The sequence below is a fragment of the Dermacentor albipictus genome, chromosome 9 (assembly GCF_038994185.2).
Source record: "Dermacentor albipictus isolate Rhodes 1998 colony chromosome 9, USDA_Dalb.pri_finalv2, whole genome shotgun sequence".
NCBI lineage: Eukaryota > Metazoa > Arthropoda > Arachnida > Ixodida > Ixodidae > Dermacentor > Dermacentor albipictus.
In genome coordinates, this window is record NC_091829.1 from 19019813 (window position 1) to 19038113 (window position 18301).

General features: G+C 47.1%; 2 protein-coding genes across 2 annotated transcripts in view; one reads left to right on the forward strand and one right to left on the reverse strand.

Annotated features, from left to right (window-relative positions):
- LOC139049761 (latrophilin Cirl-like) overlaps positions 1–18301 on the reverse strand; it is a 1359947-nt gene that overhangs the window by 616168 nt on the left and 725478 nt on the right. The gene's annotated exons all lie outside the window — the stretch shown is intronic.
- LOC135917287 (beta-galactosidase-like) lies at positions 10755–18052 on the forward strand. Its single transcript, XM_065450839.1, has 4 exons — positions 10755–11422; positions 12964–13236; positions 15165–15821; positions 17350–18052. Exons 1-4 carry the CDS (start codon positions 10865–10867, stop codon positions 17815–17817), a joined length of 1956 nt encoding a protein of 651 aa, XP_065306911.1. The 5' UTR covers positions 10755–10864; the 3' UTR covers positions 17818–18052.

Below are 18301 nucleotides of genomic sequence, written 5' to 3' on the forward strand. Positions count from 1 at the left end.
AAATAAATAAGTAAATAAATAAATAAATAAATAAAAAAATAAGAAGATAAATACAAACCTACTATCGCCACGAGAGAGAAGACGCAAGAAACCAGAATACGGGTGCAGACACCACCTTAAGTTTCGCGCACCAGCCTGGAGTGAAGTCATGCATTTTGACAGCATATCCTCTATAGGCTAGTTAGTGTGTACGGGTAAAAATAAACTATATTGCATTCTAAAAGAGCCAAACATTGAATTAAGGAACTTCCAAGAGGTTGTACCTGAACTATATCGGCCCAAATTGAAAAAAAAAAAAATACTTCTGAAATGTGTCGCGTCGTACTGACGTACCAGCGCTGGGATTCCGGTGCAAATTGAAAAAAAAAAAGAACTTACACTGTCATTAACGAAAGCAGACTTTTCAAACAATAGTTTATTAGTATGGAGTATACATTAAATCATGCTACACTAATATATATATATATATATATATATATATATATATATATATATATATAATCATCCTTTTAACTACGGCATTCATGCTCTCATTCATGCCGTCAACAACAACGGCAGGAGAACGCAACAAGTCCTCTTCGTTAGGCAACTCGCAGCTCAATTGTGCTCCATGTGAGACAATAAACCCGGACTGAACCGAGGCCTCCCTACTCTCCGAACAAGCCCTTTTCTTTGAAAGGTGATTCTCGTATCTCACGCCGGAAGGCTACAATGCCGGCGTCAAAACAACCCACGTCCGACAGAAGTTCTGCACCCATATCGATTATATCCGTCCTTCAAGCTACGTGACGATACGTTGAGACGAAAGGTTGAGCCGCCTAGCAACATACTATTCTAGTAACGTGATGCACAATGGAATCGCCAGCTTTGTGTAATCTACCAATATTTGAGTTTGCATAATAATAAAACCATTTTCTTTTTATTCTCTTGACATTTCGTGAAGTGTAGTGTATGCAGCATCTCGGATATATGGATATACATGTGCACCAGCTGGGATACTTGTCCATAGCAGTTTGTTTGCAAGTTAGGTCCGCCTGAAACTGGCAGTAATGTTCCATGTCGCGTAGTGAACAGGTACGAGCGAGCACGCAAGCTCGCCAGACAACAATCCAGCAGGCCGATAAGCAGGTTGGACAACCTACCATCTAACAAGCAACTAAGCAGGCAGGCAAGCAAGACAGCCAACCGAAAATCAGGCATGACAGTCAGCCAACAAGCAAGCAAATACAAGTAAGCAAGCTAGCCAGTCAACAAACCAGCGCACAAGCAAGCTGGTTTACTATTCGGGACTAACACTTCTGGACACAGTCTAATACCGCCATGTTGTCGAATTCAGCCCAGCTGGCGTGTTTAGTCAATCAGAGCAGCAGAACTGTCGACCAATCAGAGCTGTTAAGATGGCGATTGTGACAATATGGCGGAATGTGACAATGTTTATCGCAACACCCAGGCAAGCGAACATGCAAACATGCAAACATGCAAGCACACATGCAAACATGCAAGGAAGCAAGCAAGCAAGCAAGCAAGCAAGCAAGCAAGCAAGCAAGCAAGCAAGCCGGCTAACAAGCAAGCCAGCTAACAAGCAAGCAAGTCTCATCAAGTAAGCAACGCAACAGTATATATCTAAGATATAAAAGTAGAGCCGGAAAGTTTTCGCAACTGGCGTCAAAGCAACCGCGGAAAGAATTCATTGTTGCCCGCTACATTTGACGGATAGCAGGCCGGATGGACAGACAATCTCCATTAGCCTCTTCCTTGGCAGTCATAACTCACTTCCGTGTCAACTTCCTCTTTTTCTAGAGAAATAGAAAATCAATAAAGGCGCCAATTTTGCAGCAGATAGAAATCAACAGTCACAACGAAAGAAATGGTAGCTCTGCCGTTGGAGTGGTGTCATATAAAACTCATCCTGATTCTACGAACGCGTGCGTTCCCCCCCCTCCCCCCTTTCCGCTTTTCTTCCTCTACAAAGAAAGCAGAAAAACAGACAATGGTTTTCGTCCTGTCTCAATACAGGCCTGCGTGAGATGTTGCGTGCAGCACAGGCACGATAGATATTTACGTGCAGCCTTTCATGTCTTCGCGCAAATAAACGTGTTACACACATCGATAGTCTCACTACGCCAATTCTTTTCTTTCCGCTGATATGAAATCACTCTCTGACATCGCTGCAACGTTTGATGTGCGGAAAACAACAAGTGCAGTGCTAATCATTACGCAAGGAACCAAGCGCTCCGATGAAACACTCGAATCCTACACCTCAAATCGCCTCGCTCTGGCTTCTATCATTCTGCACAGAATTATCGACGCGGAGCGTAGCCGAAAGAAGTAATAGAGAAAATTAAAGAAAAGACGCGTCAAGCCGTCGCGCGTGCTTCCAGAAGCTCGCGCAATACCACAACAAAAGAAAATTGAAGAAAGAAAAATTTTTTTTTTCTCGCACCTCGTGCACATCTTCGCTGACTCGCATCATAAGAGGACTACTATACTGCGGCCCGTTATCTTCACCCCGGTGGCTTTTCGTTTCCCGCTCTCCCGCATTATTGCTTTTTCATACGCCTCGCAGCAACGGGTAGAAACCGCCGCGTCATTACGGTTTCTTTGCCTTCCGCGCGCCCATTGCTTCAGCCGTTGTCTGGTTCTCTCCCTTCTGCGTTTCTTAAGTAGCTTCTTAAGTACCTTGCGCAAAAGGCGCGCGCGAAGCTGTCGACGCAAGCCTATCCAGCGGCGTGCATAAAACCGAGCACGCCTGACGGAGATGATGGTCTCGAGACGAGTTTTAGGCGCGAGCCCGCGGTTTAGCTCGGTCGCTCGGTCGGTGGGCCGCACAAGCTCACGGAGGCGCTTCCGCGTCTTCGCGGTCACGAGTCTCAAGCAAGGCGAAAGAAAACATAATAGTTTTGTTTGAAGCGAAAGAGGCCTGTAAAGCCTGCGGATGCCAGGCAGTAAGTCAAGGTTGATTATCGGCAGCCGCGTATAGCTTGCTCAACTAGACGGTGTCTGACAAGGCTCACGACCGTTAAAGCACACATAGCCGAGCCGCTAACAACGTTTACACCCGAGCCCGCTTCAGGTCTCCACTTGCTCTTCCTTATTTCTAAAAGAAACGGCCTGCAGACCTAGATGCAAGGGAGAGGGGGGGTTAGCGTAGTTAAGGTATAAGCGGCATCGACATCGTGCGCTGCTTTTGGCTATCTGTTAGAGTGAACGACGGAGGAAGAGAGAGAGAGAAAGATCCTTAACGATCCTTTGTTCAACGTTCGGGGTTGTAAAAAGGAGATGGGTATTCCTTAACACCCTACAGCGAGACAGCATATACTGCGGAAGAAATACGCGCCGCTTTAATTTGCAGAGGCGTGCGGTAGGTATTAGCGTGGCAAGCCTTGCGGTGGAGCCATCAAAAAGTTAACAGAAAAAGAAATGATCAGATCGCCTCCGAGCTAACGATAGCTTTCAATCACGCGACCCCACAAAGGTTTGAACAGGAAACTAAGAACGGCGAGCTCACTCTATCTGCGGATAATTCAAATTTCAGTCGTTACACGGAGGGCATGCAAGGGGTTGTGAGAAGCGTACACACATAAGGGGCACACAATCACTCGCGGTGCAAGAAACGGGCATGAATGCACCGCACAAAAGTGCGAACCGCTGCTAGAGGGCGTGCGCGGGCGGATGAGGGTTGGCGAAATGCCTAGATTTACCGTATACACTCGTGCAAGGGGCCGCATTTATTTTTCGTGCGGCGCTTACACGGGAGCAGGTAACTTCGGTCAATTTTTTTTTATGGTCGCGCGTAATACACGCGATTATTTTGCGCCGAAAGAGCAAACGTTCCTGTTATGACAAACGTTGTTTGTTCAAGCGTGCACATGAAGCAGCAAGTGCCAGTTTAATCTGCAGCACTCACACGGCCAACGCTCCCCAGACTCAGTTCGGTCACAGGCTCGTAGATACAGTCGTCCCGCGCGACTTCCACGGCCTTAGATAAATCCGGTGCAACAAAAGCTATCAAAACAATGTCCAAAGATATTGCACGCGACGCCCAGGGCCTTCGGTGATCTTTCTAATAATTTTTTCCCCTTCAAATTTTAGGCTGCCAAGTTGGAGGTCTGGTTCCTAGATGAGCGCGGCTAATTGGTCGGGGGTATACGGTACTCTCCGTCCCCATTCAGAGTATCTCTGAACCCATCTTCCCCCCCCCCCCCCCCCCGGTAACTTGGGCCTCTGGGGCCCTTTCTATTTCCCGGTGTGTCAACTGGGCCCCCAGGGCTGTTCGTTAGGCGCCAGAGTTGCACCGGTGTTCTCCATCTCCCTGCGTGCCCAGGCGTGCAGCCCACAACTTTCCAAGGGCAATTAAAAGAGCGATGTATTTCTGACAGTGTAATGGGAAATGCCGGGGCTCAGACGCGCTGTCCTCGTTTTCGTTTTTTCTATTTTCTCTTCCGCTCTCTTTCTGTCGCTCTTCTCTGGTCCCCCTTCAACGGAGCTGGTGAAACTCGTCGAAGGTGTGAGTTGAAACGCTGCACCGTATCACTTACAATAATTTATTTCCCACACTCTATATAGAAATCTTACAAGAATTCTTTCTTTTCCTCTGGGAATTCTATAGACTGTCCACATAGATAGCCTAAGGAATTACATTAAGAGGTGTAGCAACTTGGATACTTATATTGAGCGGTTGTTTGTAAGTTAGGCCCCATCCAGCTAGCAATAGTGCTAAGAAATGAACCAGAGTGAGTAAGCGAATGAGCCGTGAAGGCCGGTCAAACCAATCCAATCAGCAAGGAAGCAACCTTACAAGTTTCGTCGGTGGATGTTTGTAGACTGCACGAACAAGACACGCCCCCTGTTCGCAGACTTCTCCTTAAAAATAATGCAGGAAGTTTGTGCAACCAGAAAAAAATAAAACTATAAGGAAAACAGGCCTACACGGTCCATAAGACGGCGTGCAAACTGTGAAAAATAATTTCTAAAAGCGCGATTAGCAATCCGATAGTTTCGCTCTGTCAGATGCTCCTGTGAAGCTGCGCCTACGCGTGTTTCCTGTCAACGAACATGACGACGACAACGACGACGACGACGACGATGACGACAACGATGATGATGATGATAATGATATTTTCCGATGAGGGAGAACAATTTTGCTATGCAATTATAATCTGTTCGCTAGCTCAAGGAGACCGTGAACTTGCGGCTCGAACGCTCGGCTCAAGCATCCCCTTACAAAAATTTTCTTGCACTGTATAGTTACAAACAGCTTGCAGACATTTGTTTATCCATTCGTAGACTTTCATTAGAAAATTTTTGAACAAGTTTATCGAGTATGTTGTTTTATAAGAGTAGACTACTCTTATGTGTCTAGGCGAATGTGTGTTTAGACGGCGAACTTGTCGCTTTACACTTTTTCGTAGACTACTGTCTATGAAATGTCTACAGAGAAATATTTCCACAATATTTCTCTAGACAAGTTTATAAACTTACAACGTCACACGTTTTCTAGACTGCAGTCTACGAACTTCATTTAGATAATTACTATATACCTGCCTATAGACAACCTTAAAACTTGTGGCCTTCCACTCTTTATCAACTTTTCTCTAATCACATTTTTGTGTTGTTTACATGCAAATAGTCGCTAATATGGGCTAAATTATATGCAGTCTGTAAAAGAATTGCTATAAATTTTACTGGTCTTTATAGAAACGCCCAGGTTAATTGTATCAATTCCGGACCAACTTCCCTGTTTTTATTTTCTTTTGTGCTACATTATGCCAACCTGAAATAAAGCATGATGAGTGAAGCAACGATCGAACGAATGAACTGACACGACCGTTCGGTCCCTAAAATTCATAGCTGCCGTTGGAAGTAAAACAAGACGTTGCAAAAACCGGTCACGGTAAGCACCGTGCCTCTGTTAACGGCGACACCGGGGCTGTGTCCCGTTCATCTGTCATTGTTATCATTTTTTTTTTTTGGGGGGGGGGGGTTCCATTGAGAATAATGGGAAGCACGCAAAATGTAGCGGTTGCTTCCACGTGTGCTTTCTTCATTTAGGTTAAATACATTAGGGAAATGTAAATACACACGTAGAAGCACGCGCAATAAAGACAAAGAAATGGGAAAGGAATCCTAGTTTTGCTCTGGCCAACGACCCTACTGTTTAGCCGCCACAGCTCTGTTATTAATGACGTACAATACCTTTCGTGCCGCGTTCAGGGAGTGCGTATAGCAAAACGAGAAGCGACCAAGGAAAAAAAAAAAAGGTTCTCCTAGCGAGCGGAAATGAGCGCTGCGCATACAATGCACGGATGATACATCGTCGATAAGCAATAGGGAAGGCGCAACGGCCGTACACCCGAAGAAATATGTCCGGCTGCGCTTACATGCAAAGCCTCAGGTGCATCCAGTCGTCCTAAACACACATACAACGAAGGAAGAAAAAAAAAACGCACCGAGGCGCTAACGTTGCCTACTATCCTAAGGTCTGAGTTGTAAAAGGCACCGTACAAGACGCCAGATGTCCTCGGGGGGATTCAACAAGCTCCCGAGCGAGAGGCGAGAGGCAGCCAACAACAAGCGCCCTCTGCTGCCCGGCGAACGCACGAACAAGTGGGCTATGAGCCCAGACGTTAGTCGTATATCACCGAGCGAGCCGCGATCCATTATAGCAGAGCCCAGCGCGTCAGCCCGCCTCGATGCGGACGAGAAGCTGGGAAAGCGGGACTCGTTTGTTGGTCGGACGCGCTTGGGTCGCTTGGCTGTACACACAGGTAGACGAACGAACTACATCTCCTCATTGGATGACGTCACCCTGTGGCAAGTACGATATCTGCGTGAATTGAATTGCGCACAGAAGGATACGAATGAGAGAACGCGCTTACCCGTGCGCTTACGCGAACAAACACGGAGCGCTTCGATAGAAGGAGCTAATTCAACTAATCAAGGCTTTTGTCTTAAGCAAGGTCACCTTCGCACTACCATATCTCTCCCTCTCTAGGCAGGAAGAGGATACTGTGAACTGCTTGATCCGAAAGATACACAAAGTCGCTCTTGGTGTTCCAATTATAGCATCCATACAAAGAATGATGGCCATATCCACAATAAATGGCCTTCAAGAATTAACCGAAGCACATCTATCATCGCAATACTACAGACTCGCCACCACTGAAGCTGGGCGTGAGATCCCGAGACAACTTCATCATCCTCCAATATTCAACGAGAGCAAGCGACATCAACTTCCTCCGAACATACACGGCCAATACCACATCCAGCCCCTCTCCAGAAACATGCACCCCGAATTTAACGTCAAACGCCGCAAGCTTCGAGCCAAGGCGCTACAACGCAGCTATGGACAGGCTGAAGGAGTCTACTATGTGGACGCTGCAGCCTAAACCACTAAACATCGTTATGCTCTAGCGGTCGTAGACAACCAGGGCAACACTGTTTGTTCAGCATCAGTCAAGACCAACTCGGCGGGCGACGCGGAAGAGGCCGCCATTGCACTCGCATCGGGGCTACCCGATTGCGACGTCATCATTAGTGACTCTAAGACTGCTATCCGGAACTTCAGTAACGGCTACATTAACAACCTCGCGCACTCTCTACTTGTCGCTCACCCACCAGAAAACGAGATCGCTCTCGTCTGGACTCCAGCACATCAAGGACTCCACAGCAACGAAATGGCTCATGCCGCTGCTCGAGGATTCACTGACTGAGTGGCCGCAAATATGGGCCTAACTCTAGAACCGAATGACTCTCAACAACACCCCAATAAAGACACACTCTTCACATTTCATGAAATCTGCTCACATTACAGACACAAACGCCTAATGTATCCACCTCCCTCTGTGCCTAGAACGCGCCAGAGAGAAATACTGTGGCGTCAACAACAAACTCGCACTTTTCTTACCCCGCGCACTTTGCACTTATTTGAACTTTGCACTTTGCACATACCCGACACCCAAGTGTCGCTTTTTCCCTGTCCCAATAGAAGATCTCTCCCATATCATGTGGAAACGCCCCATCAAAACTGTACCCCGCATGCTGAAACCATTAATTAGTAGCGAGGAGCTGTGGGAGACTGCCCTGCGCAGCTCCAATCCCACCCTACAGGACCGAGTCCTGAGGTGGGCTGAGGAGGTAACGGAGGCCTACCACGACTGGTACACGGACTTCCAGCCACATAATGTGGTGACGGACGCCTGCTGCGACTGGAGTACTTAGACCTCCCTCTCCCCTCCCCCCCTAACCCCTGCCCTCTCTTAAAAGGGGAATAAAGTTCATTCATTCATTCATACTCGAACGATCAATGTATAATCTTTTGGCATGCACGTGTTGGGGCCTCCTCAAACTTTCTACATTGGCAATGATTGGCCATTGGAGCAGTTTCGCCCTGAGGGCCACGCCAGCGATAGCAATTTTTCGGCGGTGCTCTCCAGCTCGTCGTCCGGCGTTCTAACGATACGCGGGGCTACGAATCGGCGTGACGAAGCACCCGAGGTACCTGCTTGCTAACGGGGTCCTGCTATCTTGCAACGCTGGCACACAAAGTGCCTCGATAGTACCCCCTCTCTCCGGCGTTGCCATCGGGGCACCCCTACACTGACAAATAATTTACACCCTTAAACTTGAATGAGGGTGTAAATAGATTTTTTTACTCGGAACCTTACGCAAAAAAAAGAAAGAAAGGCTGTAAGAGTGCAAGAGATAGTCCGATTTGACGTAATAGTTCTGCGGAGACCCGCAAGGTGGAGAGAAGTAATTAATCAAGGGAAAATGAGTGATCCACCCAAACGTAGCTAAGTGCTACAAAGGAAACTCATACGGGTTCCTCGAAAGAAAAGCTTCGCAGTTGAAGAAAAATTCGTACTAGTCCGGGACTCGAACCTGGGACCACTGCCTTTCCGGGGCAGCCGTTCTAACATCTGAGCTAACCAGGCGGCTGGCAGATGGCAGGCGAAGTCGAATTTATCAACAACTCAGCTTTTCAACATAGCTTTTCAAGACAGCCTTTTATTAACATAGCTTTTCATCAACATAGCTTTTTGTCAACATAGCTTTTTATAAACATAGCTTTTCTTTCGAGAAGCCCGTATGGGTTTCCTTTGTAGCAGTTAGCTGCATTTGGGTGGATGTCTCATTTTCCCTTGATTAATATAGTCCTGTGTATTTTACAGTGTACGCTGGCACGGAGTTCGCGTAGTTCACTCCCAAATCGTTTTGGGAGTCATATACGCTAACTTTGCCCTCGCTTGAAGAGGAGTCACCGCCACCGGTGTTGCACGCGACATGAGAGAGAACGAAAAACAGTCAGGCATTTGAAGCGTTTGCAGCTTGAATCACCCTCTGCGTTCGGCTGAAACAACTGCACGAACGCAAGTGAACAGCGGGAACGCTAGCGCTGTGTGAGCACGACGCTCAGGCCACCAGAGGGAGGCACCAACGCTGCAGAGCCGATCGAGCGAAGCTTGCGTCCGTCCACTTCGGTTTCGCAGTTCGCAGAACGCACCGATGCCGTCATACACTGTAAAATAATTTACGCCCTTAAAAGTGTAAAAGGGTGTAAATGAGTCTAGAACTCCATACCTTAGGGTGTAATTTATATAACGGACACCCTAAGGGTGTGCGTTACAGACACATCTACACCAATTTCGCTTTTATGGGTGTAAATTATTTTACAGTGTAACACGGCGGTGCTGGCACCGATAGCAGGTGCGCGCTTCGAGTGTCCATATAACTGCTTTCACGATAAAACTACATGCAGGTACAGTGCTCGCGGAATGAAACGCGACACGGAGCATTTAGTAGAACCCTGCATACGTGCAAAGTACGCGAGAGCGCCATGTCATGTCGCAAGGAAATTGGTCACAAAGGTGACGAGGCTCCGTTGTAAGTGTACGCGCCAAAATTACGTCTATGTGACACGAACTGCAGCCGGTGGAAACGAAAGTATGCGTATTACTTAATCCTAAATGGACGCGTTTCATTCCGTGAGCTCTGTACATACGCATGGCCGAAATCAAAGTACACAATACCGATGCCCATCACCACATGTTAATATGTGTAGGACAAAAAATTATCACTTCATAGACGATCAGAGTCCAATAATAGATCAACAGCCTGTATACTATGTGCATTACCGGAGAGCTACAAACGGAATAATCGTTGCAGGTCAGAATTGTTGGCCAATGAGCGACGTAATCCTGAGCTGTCCGCCCGACTACCCTTATTGGAGTAGTTAACTTTCTTAATACTGTACATTTTTCGTCACAACGAAATCACTCAAATTCCTAGGAAATAGGCTTTGTTATCGGCGGTTTTCAGTCAGAAGCGGAGATGATATTAGCAGAAACCATAGAAACGGAGGGAAACTGCATTGGAACACGTTTCGCCTCTGCAATACGCTCGAAATTTACATCCACGACAATGCTCCATGGCCAGGTAGAATTTCGAACTGCCAGGACAATTCAAGTTCATCGGCTGATACTGGACAAGACGAAACAATGAACGGACGCGATAGAGGAAAACACGCACGTACTTGCGCGCGCACACACACACACACACACACACACACACACACACACACACACACACACACACACACACACACACACACACACACGCACGCACGCACGCACGCACGCAAAGGGGCGTATCGTCTGTTTCGCAGAACTCCGTAATCGATATCAGTGAGGAGATAAATATGTGACGTGGAAGGGCTGGAATTTTCTCCAACCTTTTGTTCTCACAGCGTCACGAGAGCCCCAAGGATACCGAAAGCACTTAAAGCAGTCGTCTGGTTCAACGTGCACCCACTGCCAGCATTATTCCAACACGCTGAAACACGAGAACGAATAGAAGCGTCGCGATGCACGCGTCCCACGCGTTAATTGCCGTCACGGCAATCGCGTGTTGTCTCCTGGCAACGCGGGCCCGCGGAGAACAGGTGAAGTTCAACCGCTCGTTCACAGTAGACTACGAGAACGACCGCTTCCTCAAAGATGGCGAACCGTTCCGATTCGTTTCCGGTTCCGTGCACTACTTCCGAGTTCCCAAGCCTTACTGGCGCGATCGTCTGGTCAAGATGAAGATGGCCGGCCTCAACGCGATCCAAACTTACGTCGAATGGAGCGGCCACGAACCGGAACCAGGCCAGTACAACTTCGAAGGTAACTACGACCTCTTGACCTTCCTGGAGACGGCGAAGGACCTAAACCTGTACGTGATCCTGAGGCCCGGTCCTTACATCTGCGGCGAGCGAGACAATGGCGGGCTTCCGTACTGGCTGCTCAGGATAAACCCCAAGATGAAGTACAGGTCCTCGGACGAGACGTACATCAAAGCGGTGGACCAATGGTTTGACCTGCTCCTGCCCAAGGTGGCGCCGTACTTGTACAAGAACGGTGGCCCCATCATCACCGTCCAGGTGAGGCAAACTCTTTCTGTCTTGACCCGTCCCCGATAAAACCTAACAATTCTGACTAACTTCTGCCGCTGTCATCGATGCACTTTTTGGTTATTCGCACCAATGCAGGAAAACGCATAGCTCTGCCACAATTCTAAAACCATGGAAACCGCCACCACAGGTGATTGCGGGTTAGGCATTTTGGCCACTCCATGACATCTCGAAAACTCCAGCGGTGTGGAAAGTTTCATTTCCCATCCTTGACGCCTATAAGGAGGCACTGACAAGAAGGGAGCGCCCCATGTGACCACAATGTCACCCCTTTGTTAGGTTGTGCTGCGATGTGAACCTGCCTTGCTTAAGGGGCAGGCTCCCATTGTCTGTATGCATAGATTCGAAAGGTGGTCCCGCTTCGACAGTGATTAACTCGCTCAGTACTTCATTCTTGCTCAGGAATCAACTCGCTTCGTTTGCCAAGGCCTCCAAGTGTTATTTTCTAAAAATTGCTATAAATGACTTAATTGGGGCTGTGTAGTCTTTTTGTCGTTGTTTACAATGCATCAACTTTGTGTAGACTGTGCTGAACTGTGCCTAAAATAAAAATACATATCGATATACGATTTACATTCATTTGATTGTTCTACTTCCGTGTTTTTTTGCTAGTAATCGTATATTGTATTATTCCGGATGTATTATGCCCGACCTGGCAAGTTTATTGCTACCATCCTCTTGTGCAGTACACCACCGGAGGCCTTTAAGACCAGGTAGCCATGATGATTACGATGTCTATGATGATGAAGCAGATAAAGTGTTTCCGTCCTTCGGATATGTATTCAGTGGACGGCACAAAAGAATGTCTTCACCGTCAGACATTTACAGGTTTTCGTTCAACATCGACCCAGAACTCCAATGAAAGCGAGCACAATGACTACTACGGCATCTGGAGGCACCTGCTTACTGTTCACTAAATGTCCACTAATGCCCACTAAACGTTGCATACACGAAGAGTCTCCCTTTCCGCAATCCACACTACAAGTCCATGTTGTGGAAGCTGAGGCGCCGCATAATGTCCAGAGGATATCTTGCTTGAGCGCCCAGCTTACAGAGACAAGAGACATCGATAGTAAGTGAACATGAAAAAGCTCGACCAAAGCCCCTTGAAATTGACAGGTACGCTGGGACCCTGGCTTTACCCATCGAAACAGCGCAAAGATTTGGACTTGTTTTTACATATTAATACAATAGGTTTGCTGTCTAAACTGTGGCCCACATACGTCGTCTTATCAAGACTGCGAATTTATTTTATTTTGCCTTAACCACCGAGCTTTACCAAGATTATATAGCTTCATCTTATTGGACACTCATTCTACTGCCGATAACATCGCAAGACGTGCATTTTGTTAATTTTCCCCCTTTTTTTCTTCTGCCCAACTTCTTATAGGGCCTTTCTTCTCTTTCGTCCCATTCCCTGCCGAGTAACATGTAGGCGAAAATACGCTGGCTAAACAGACTGCTTTTTAAACAAAGAGCTTTCTCTCTCTCTCTCTCTCTGGCGGGATCAGGTGGAGAACGAGTACGGCCTCTACGACGTGTGCGACAAGGTCTACATGCGACACCTGGTGGACAAACTGCAGCAGCACCTGGGCAATGACGTGGTGCTCTTCCGCACCGACACGCCGTGGGACAAGGCGTACGAGTGCGATCACGTGGACGGCACTCTGGTCACGACCGACTTCGGTCCCACCAAGTCCACCGTGAAAGACGCCTACGCGGCGGTCAAGAGGGCCCAGCCACACGGGCCGTTCGTCGTTACGGAGTACTACTGCGGCCGACAGGTACGCTGTAATAGACTAGACAACGAAAAACAAAGAGCCCTCCTACCCACCCACCCTAGCTAATCTCGCCCTATGAATAGCGAAAAACTATGGGTGTTCGAAAGTGTAACTTCGGATCCGAATCCAATACGAATGCTCGACAAAAATGACATTCGAATATGGATGAATGCTTATGTTAGTCCCAGTTAGTGGTTCTTGTTATTCGTCTTGTTGCTTATTTTTAATGGGAAAGGTCTAGACAGCCAGGGAGTGGCCTTTATACAGAAAGCTAGCTTTGAAAAAACAAAAGCAGTTGGAGGACGGAAACCTGGTACCCAGAAAAGAAGCACAAACATACATAACATACATAACAAGGGGGCGGTACGAAGGCACTATGTCAGCATGCCGTGAAGGAAAAACATTTCAGCCATCAAGGATCCAAGATGCAATAAGAACCATCGGGGACAAAAGATGTATGACGAAAGCGCTGAAGAGAAAAAGAAAGAGTAAACGAACGGGACATTAAAATCACTATTATTGTTGGATACTATTAATAAAATATAGCCAAACGGACGCGGGAGGCAAAGGACGCAGACAACAAATCGAATACCGAATGTTTCCAATATCTAAAGCAAGTAAAGTATATAAGCCGCGTGGAGTACGTACCGAAGAAAAAAAACTTTAAACGAGACATATACTGCCGTTAACAACTGGATGTCAGATCACAGGAAATGTGTGTAAGTGATAAACTACCATAAAATGATCGTGTACCTAGAGGAACATGGCGACCAAAGGTATGAGACAAAGGAACAGTACGTCGCCTCATCAACGTAGTTGTGTGCTGTCTTTGTTGGAGGGCGTGAGTTTATTACCACATCATCGCACATTGCTTCAAAAGAGTGCCAACATGGTGAGAGTGGAGAATTAATTTTTCTTTTCAGCTGAATCGAGACGTCAAATTCGTAGGCTGCCTAAGACGATCTTGTGTTCGTGCAGGAACTGGTGGGTCTGTGCGAGACCTTGCGGTTTTCGAACAGCAGAATCGTTCGCAGAACTCCTCACTTGCATCGGTATTTCACCCTGCAAAGGCCTCAGTAACCGTTCTTATACGTTAAGGTATTCGAACAGAAAATAATGTTGGAGATCTTCGAACAGTGAATTGGTGATTCCAATAGCAAATGCTATTCGATTCGTACTCAAAATTTGTAGTATCCTCGCACACATACGAAAACAGAGTATGCTCTGGATAGCTCTATATGATATGTACTTGTTGTGCCACTTGTGCCAAAATGAGATACCTGTACTTCCTGCTGCAGGCTTCCAGCTTCATATTCGTCTGACCCAGCGACGTCGTGCTAGCGCTGACTGCAGTGATTTCCATCTTTCTTTTTTAATGAGAGCGTTACAATCGAAGAGCGAAAATCAATATTTGAAACGCTGTTTGAAATACTGTATGCGAAACGAAGTACAATTCTAAACACAAATACGCGATCACGAATCTTTAACCCAAGAACCCAATGCCCAAACCCAGTTCCACAACAAAGAAAATTACAAGTTGTCCGCCTTTATTCCTTGCCAAGTGAGTACATTTGTACAACGAAAACAATGAAGCATTATTTGAGTAAGAGCCTAGCTAGTATTGCTTTTATTAGCAATTTTAGCTCTTACGCAACACCCAACAATACCACATCATTCATTACTAGTTATTGGTTTTCTAAACTATCTACAAGTGAAACTTTTCTCCAGCTTATAAAAAAAGGCTACTATGAGCTATGCTTAAGGTTCCGCTCTTGCAACAGAATCTCGAGACATGAAACTGAGCGTAGCATAAGTGATACGTTGGGAATTACAGGGTTCAGGATACAGATGCACGTGCCCAACATTTATCAACGCAAGCCCACATCTAGAAGCTCATTGGTCCCGAACGCGTACTCTCTCTCTGCCTACAGGACGTCTGGTCGTTCATTCACGACAAGGTGGACAAGCGGCGCGTCGTCGACACCTTCGAGCAGATCATGTCCCAGTACAACGGCTCGGTCAACTTCTACATGTTCCACGGCGGCACAAACTACGGCTTCGGAAACGGCAACCGCCCGCCCCCGCAGCTAACGAGCTACGACCACGGCTCACCGCTCTCGGAGGCCGGCGACCCCACGGACCTGTACTACATGATCCGGAACGCGACGGCCAAGTTCCTTCCGCTTCCGCCGGGCACGGTTCCGGTTCCGGCTCCCAAGTTGAACATCGGAAGCGTATCGTTGACGCGCAGCTCACCGCTGGCGGAGGTGATGGACTGGTTTCGGAACCGGGGCTACCTCAAGAGCGTGCGGGCCGAGCATCCGCTGACGTTCGAAGAACTGAGCCAAGCCTACGGCTACGTCGTCTACAGCACGCGGGTGTCGTTTAGGCCTAAGAGTCCGTCCCTGCTGACGGTTGCCGGCATTAAGGACAGGGGCTACGTGATGACGAGAGTGACCCGAAGCGTGCTCAGCTTGGACGAGAAGGTGTTCAGCGCCTCCGTGGTGGCGGCAGCGGGGGAAACGCTCACGGTCCTCGTGGAGAACCAGGGCCGACAGAACTACGGAGAAGGAAACCACGACCCCAAGGTGAGCGTCAAACGGGTGGCTCATCTCCGTTGAGCGATCAGTTGACTTCTATACATTTGGCGATGACTGTTGAATTACGTCGCTAGAGAGAGTTGGAAGAGTTCAATACGGCTGCAGGCCGACAGTGCCTTGCAAAACGGGCCGACGAGAAAAAGAAAGAGGAAAAAAAAAGAAAGAGGAAAGAACAAATAAATAAAAAGTGGACCACCTAGATTTACTTTGTTATTCTTTGTCATTGTATGAACTGTTTTAGAACAGGTACTACGTTACGACGTAGACGACAGCGTATTGACTACAGACGGACGAACGAGATTGACTGATGATCAGGGACACACAATGCGTAAGGTGCTGAGGCGAAAGCTTTAAATGGAAGCCTTTCCCCGGATCCTCCTTACCCAGAAAAATAGAAGAAGAAAAATAAATGCAGAAACATTCGCTCGGCTACTACTCAATGAATCTGACTGAAGTTTGTTCAATTTAAAAAGGAAATTCGTAAGGTCTAGAGTCTGTCGCGAGTAGATGTTTCCCGTGCGTCAGCTTTTTCATTACGTTAAATCTCAACACGTGATGAGATCCACTGAAATTTCACTTCGAGTCACTTTACTCTAATGTCGTTAAGGAGCGCCACAGATTGCCTGTTGTAAACGGCTGCCAAGGCAGGTCACGATATAAGCGTTGTAGTGCTGATTTTAAAGAGGCACTAAAGCGAAACAATAAATCAGTTTAGTCTAATGAAGCATTGTTTGAGAACCCTGCAGACAGTCATTTCAAAAGAATAGTTTGATTATTAGATGAGAAAATGAAAGTCCAAGAATCAGTATTTCAATTTCGCGCCGAAGCCCCCGCGCCGGTAAGTCAGCGTGACGTCAGGGATTCCAAAGTAAGTTTTCGCATTTGGGCAGCGTTGGCTGAGTAAAGGTTCCCGAAACTTGCCATGTTGAATATTCGATTCCTTTAGAACACAATGTAGTTAATCTGTACCGCTCTATATAATTAGTAGGCCCTAGAAGATGCCATCGAAATCCAAGACGTCACAGCCATCAGGTGCGGAGACTACAAGTAGGCGTCGCCACCCGTATTTCGTTCTTGCGCTTTTTCTGGCTTACCAAACGTCTTATCGTTGTAAGAGGGGTGTTTTTGGTGTTGTAGAAAGGTAATTTACTGATGCAGAAGAATTGCATTATTGTTGTGCACAACCACCCTGCTTGGACCTGATCTAGGTCCGCAGTATGAAATAAATAAATAAATAAATAAATAAATAAATAAATAAATAAAATGTAAACATAGCTACATGCTTGAAGTAGGTCCCCGCGATAGCACAAACGTTAGCCTTTTGCTTAGGTTGTACCGAAAGGCTTGTTTTCATAATTTCGTTAAAGCAGCGAAGATGAATAAGCATGAATCCACAAAGCAGAAGCAGATGAGAAGTGCTAAAGTGCGATCGAACCAAGTCAGTAAAATTAGTTATACAATAAAAAAATTCTTAATTATTACTATCGTTTCTTTGATTTTTTTTCCAACATGACAGGGCATCACATCAGACGTGACACTGGGGCATGCCGTGCTGACCAACTGGACAATGGAAGGCGTGCCGCTCGTTCACGATGAAGATCTGGATCGTCTTGGCTCATTTCTTTCGAAGCATGGTCACGGATACGAAAACGGCACACATCCCCAGCCACCGACGTTTTTCTACGGTACCTTCACACTGCCACAAGGGCAGGAGCCACTGGACACCTTCTTCGATCCTACCGGCTGGGGAAAGGGTGTGCTCGTAGTTAACGGCTTCAACCTCGGCCGTTATTGGCCGTCCATCGGGCCACAAGTGACCCTGTACGTGCCAGGTTCGCTCCTACGACCTTATCCGCAAGAAAACACGTTTATCTTATTCGAGACAGAGCTAGTGCCGTCAGGGCTACCCGCGGTGCAATTTGTGGACACGCCGAACATCGATGGACCTATTCCCAGTGCACCAACAGGAAGAAGCCATGGTTGAAGCCTTCTAGTAAGACCAAGCCAACCGGCAAACGCGCCTTTTGTACAATCGTTATGTGCACCACGCTCGTATAACCGCTGTATACGTTTGCTTGCAGAGAATTGGTGGTTCCACGTGGCTGTTGCCGAGCTTTGCCGTTTCTTATTATTGAGAGCATGTGCGAGCTTATGGATCGATCTTGGTATCACAGCCGTCTGTGCGGAAATGCGCGAAATAAAGGATTGTCCGATGCTACCATTTTGCGGGCGCAACTCATTAAGGAAAACTCTTTTTTTATTAGGCTGTAAGAGAGAGAGTTTCTAGCTACAGGAAAGGCGATGAGGCTGGCCTGAGCTAGTGCGCTCTTGCCTGCTACGAGTGCGAATATAGTTATGCCACGTCCTGAATTTCAGGTACTCCACTACGTCACTGAAATTTAGGTTGTGCATCAGAACCAAAAGAACTGAAATAATTTCAACATGTACTGCTCGCGCGCGCAGATTCG

Excerpts from the sequence above, each read along its gene's own strand:
- LOC135917287 (XM_065450839.1), top strand. The coding sequence starts at position 10,865 with ATGCACGCGTCCCACGCGTTAATTGCCGTCACGGCAATCGCGTGTTGT. Across the intron at positions 13,237-15,164 it reads AGTACTACTGCGGCCGACAG|GACGTCTGGTCGTTCATTCA; the intron begins GTACGCTGTAAT and ends CTCTGCCTACAG. Across the intron at positions 15,822-17,349 it reads AAGGAAACCACGACCCCAAG|GGCATCACATCAGACGTGAC; the intron begins GTGAGCGTCAAA and ends CCAACATGACAG.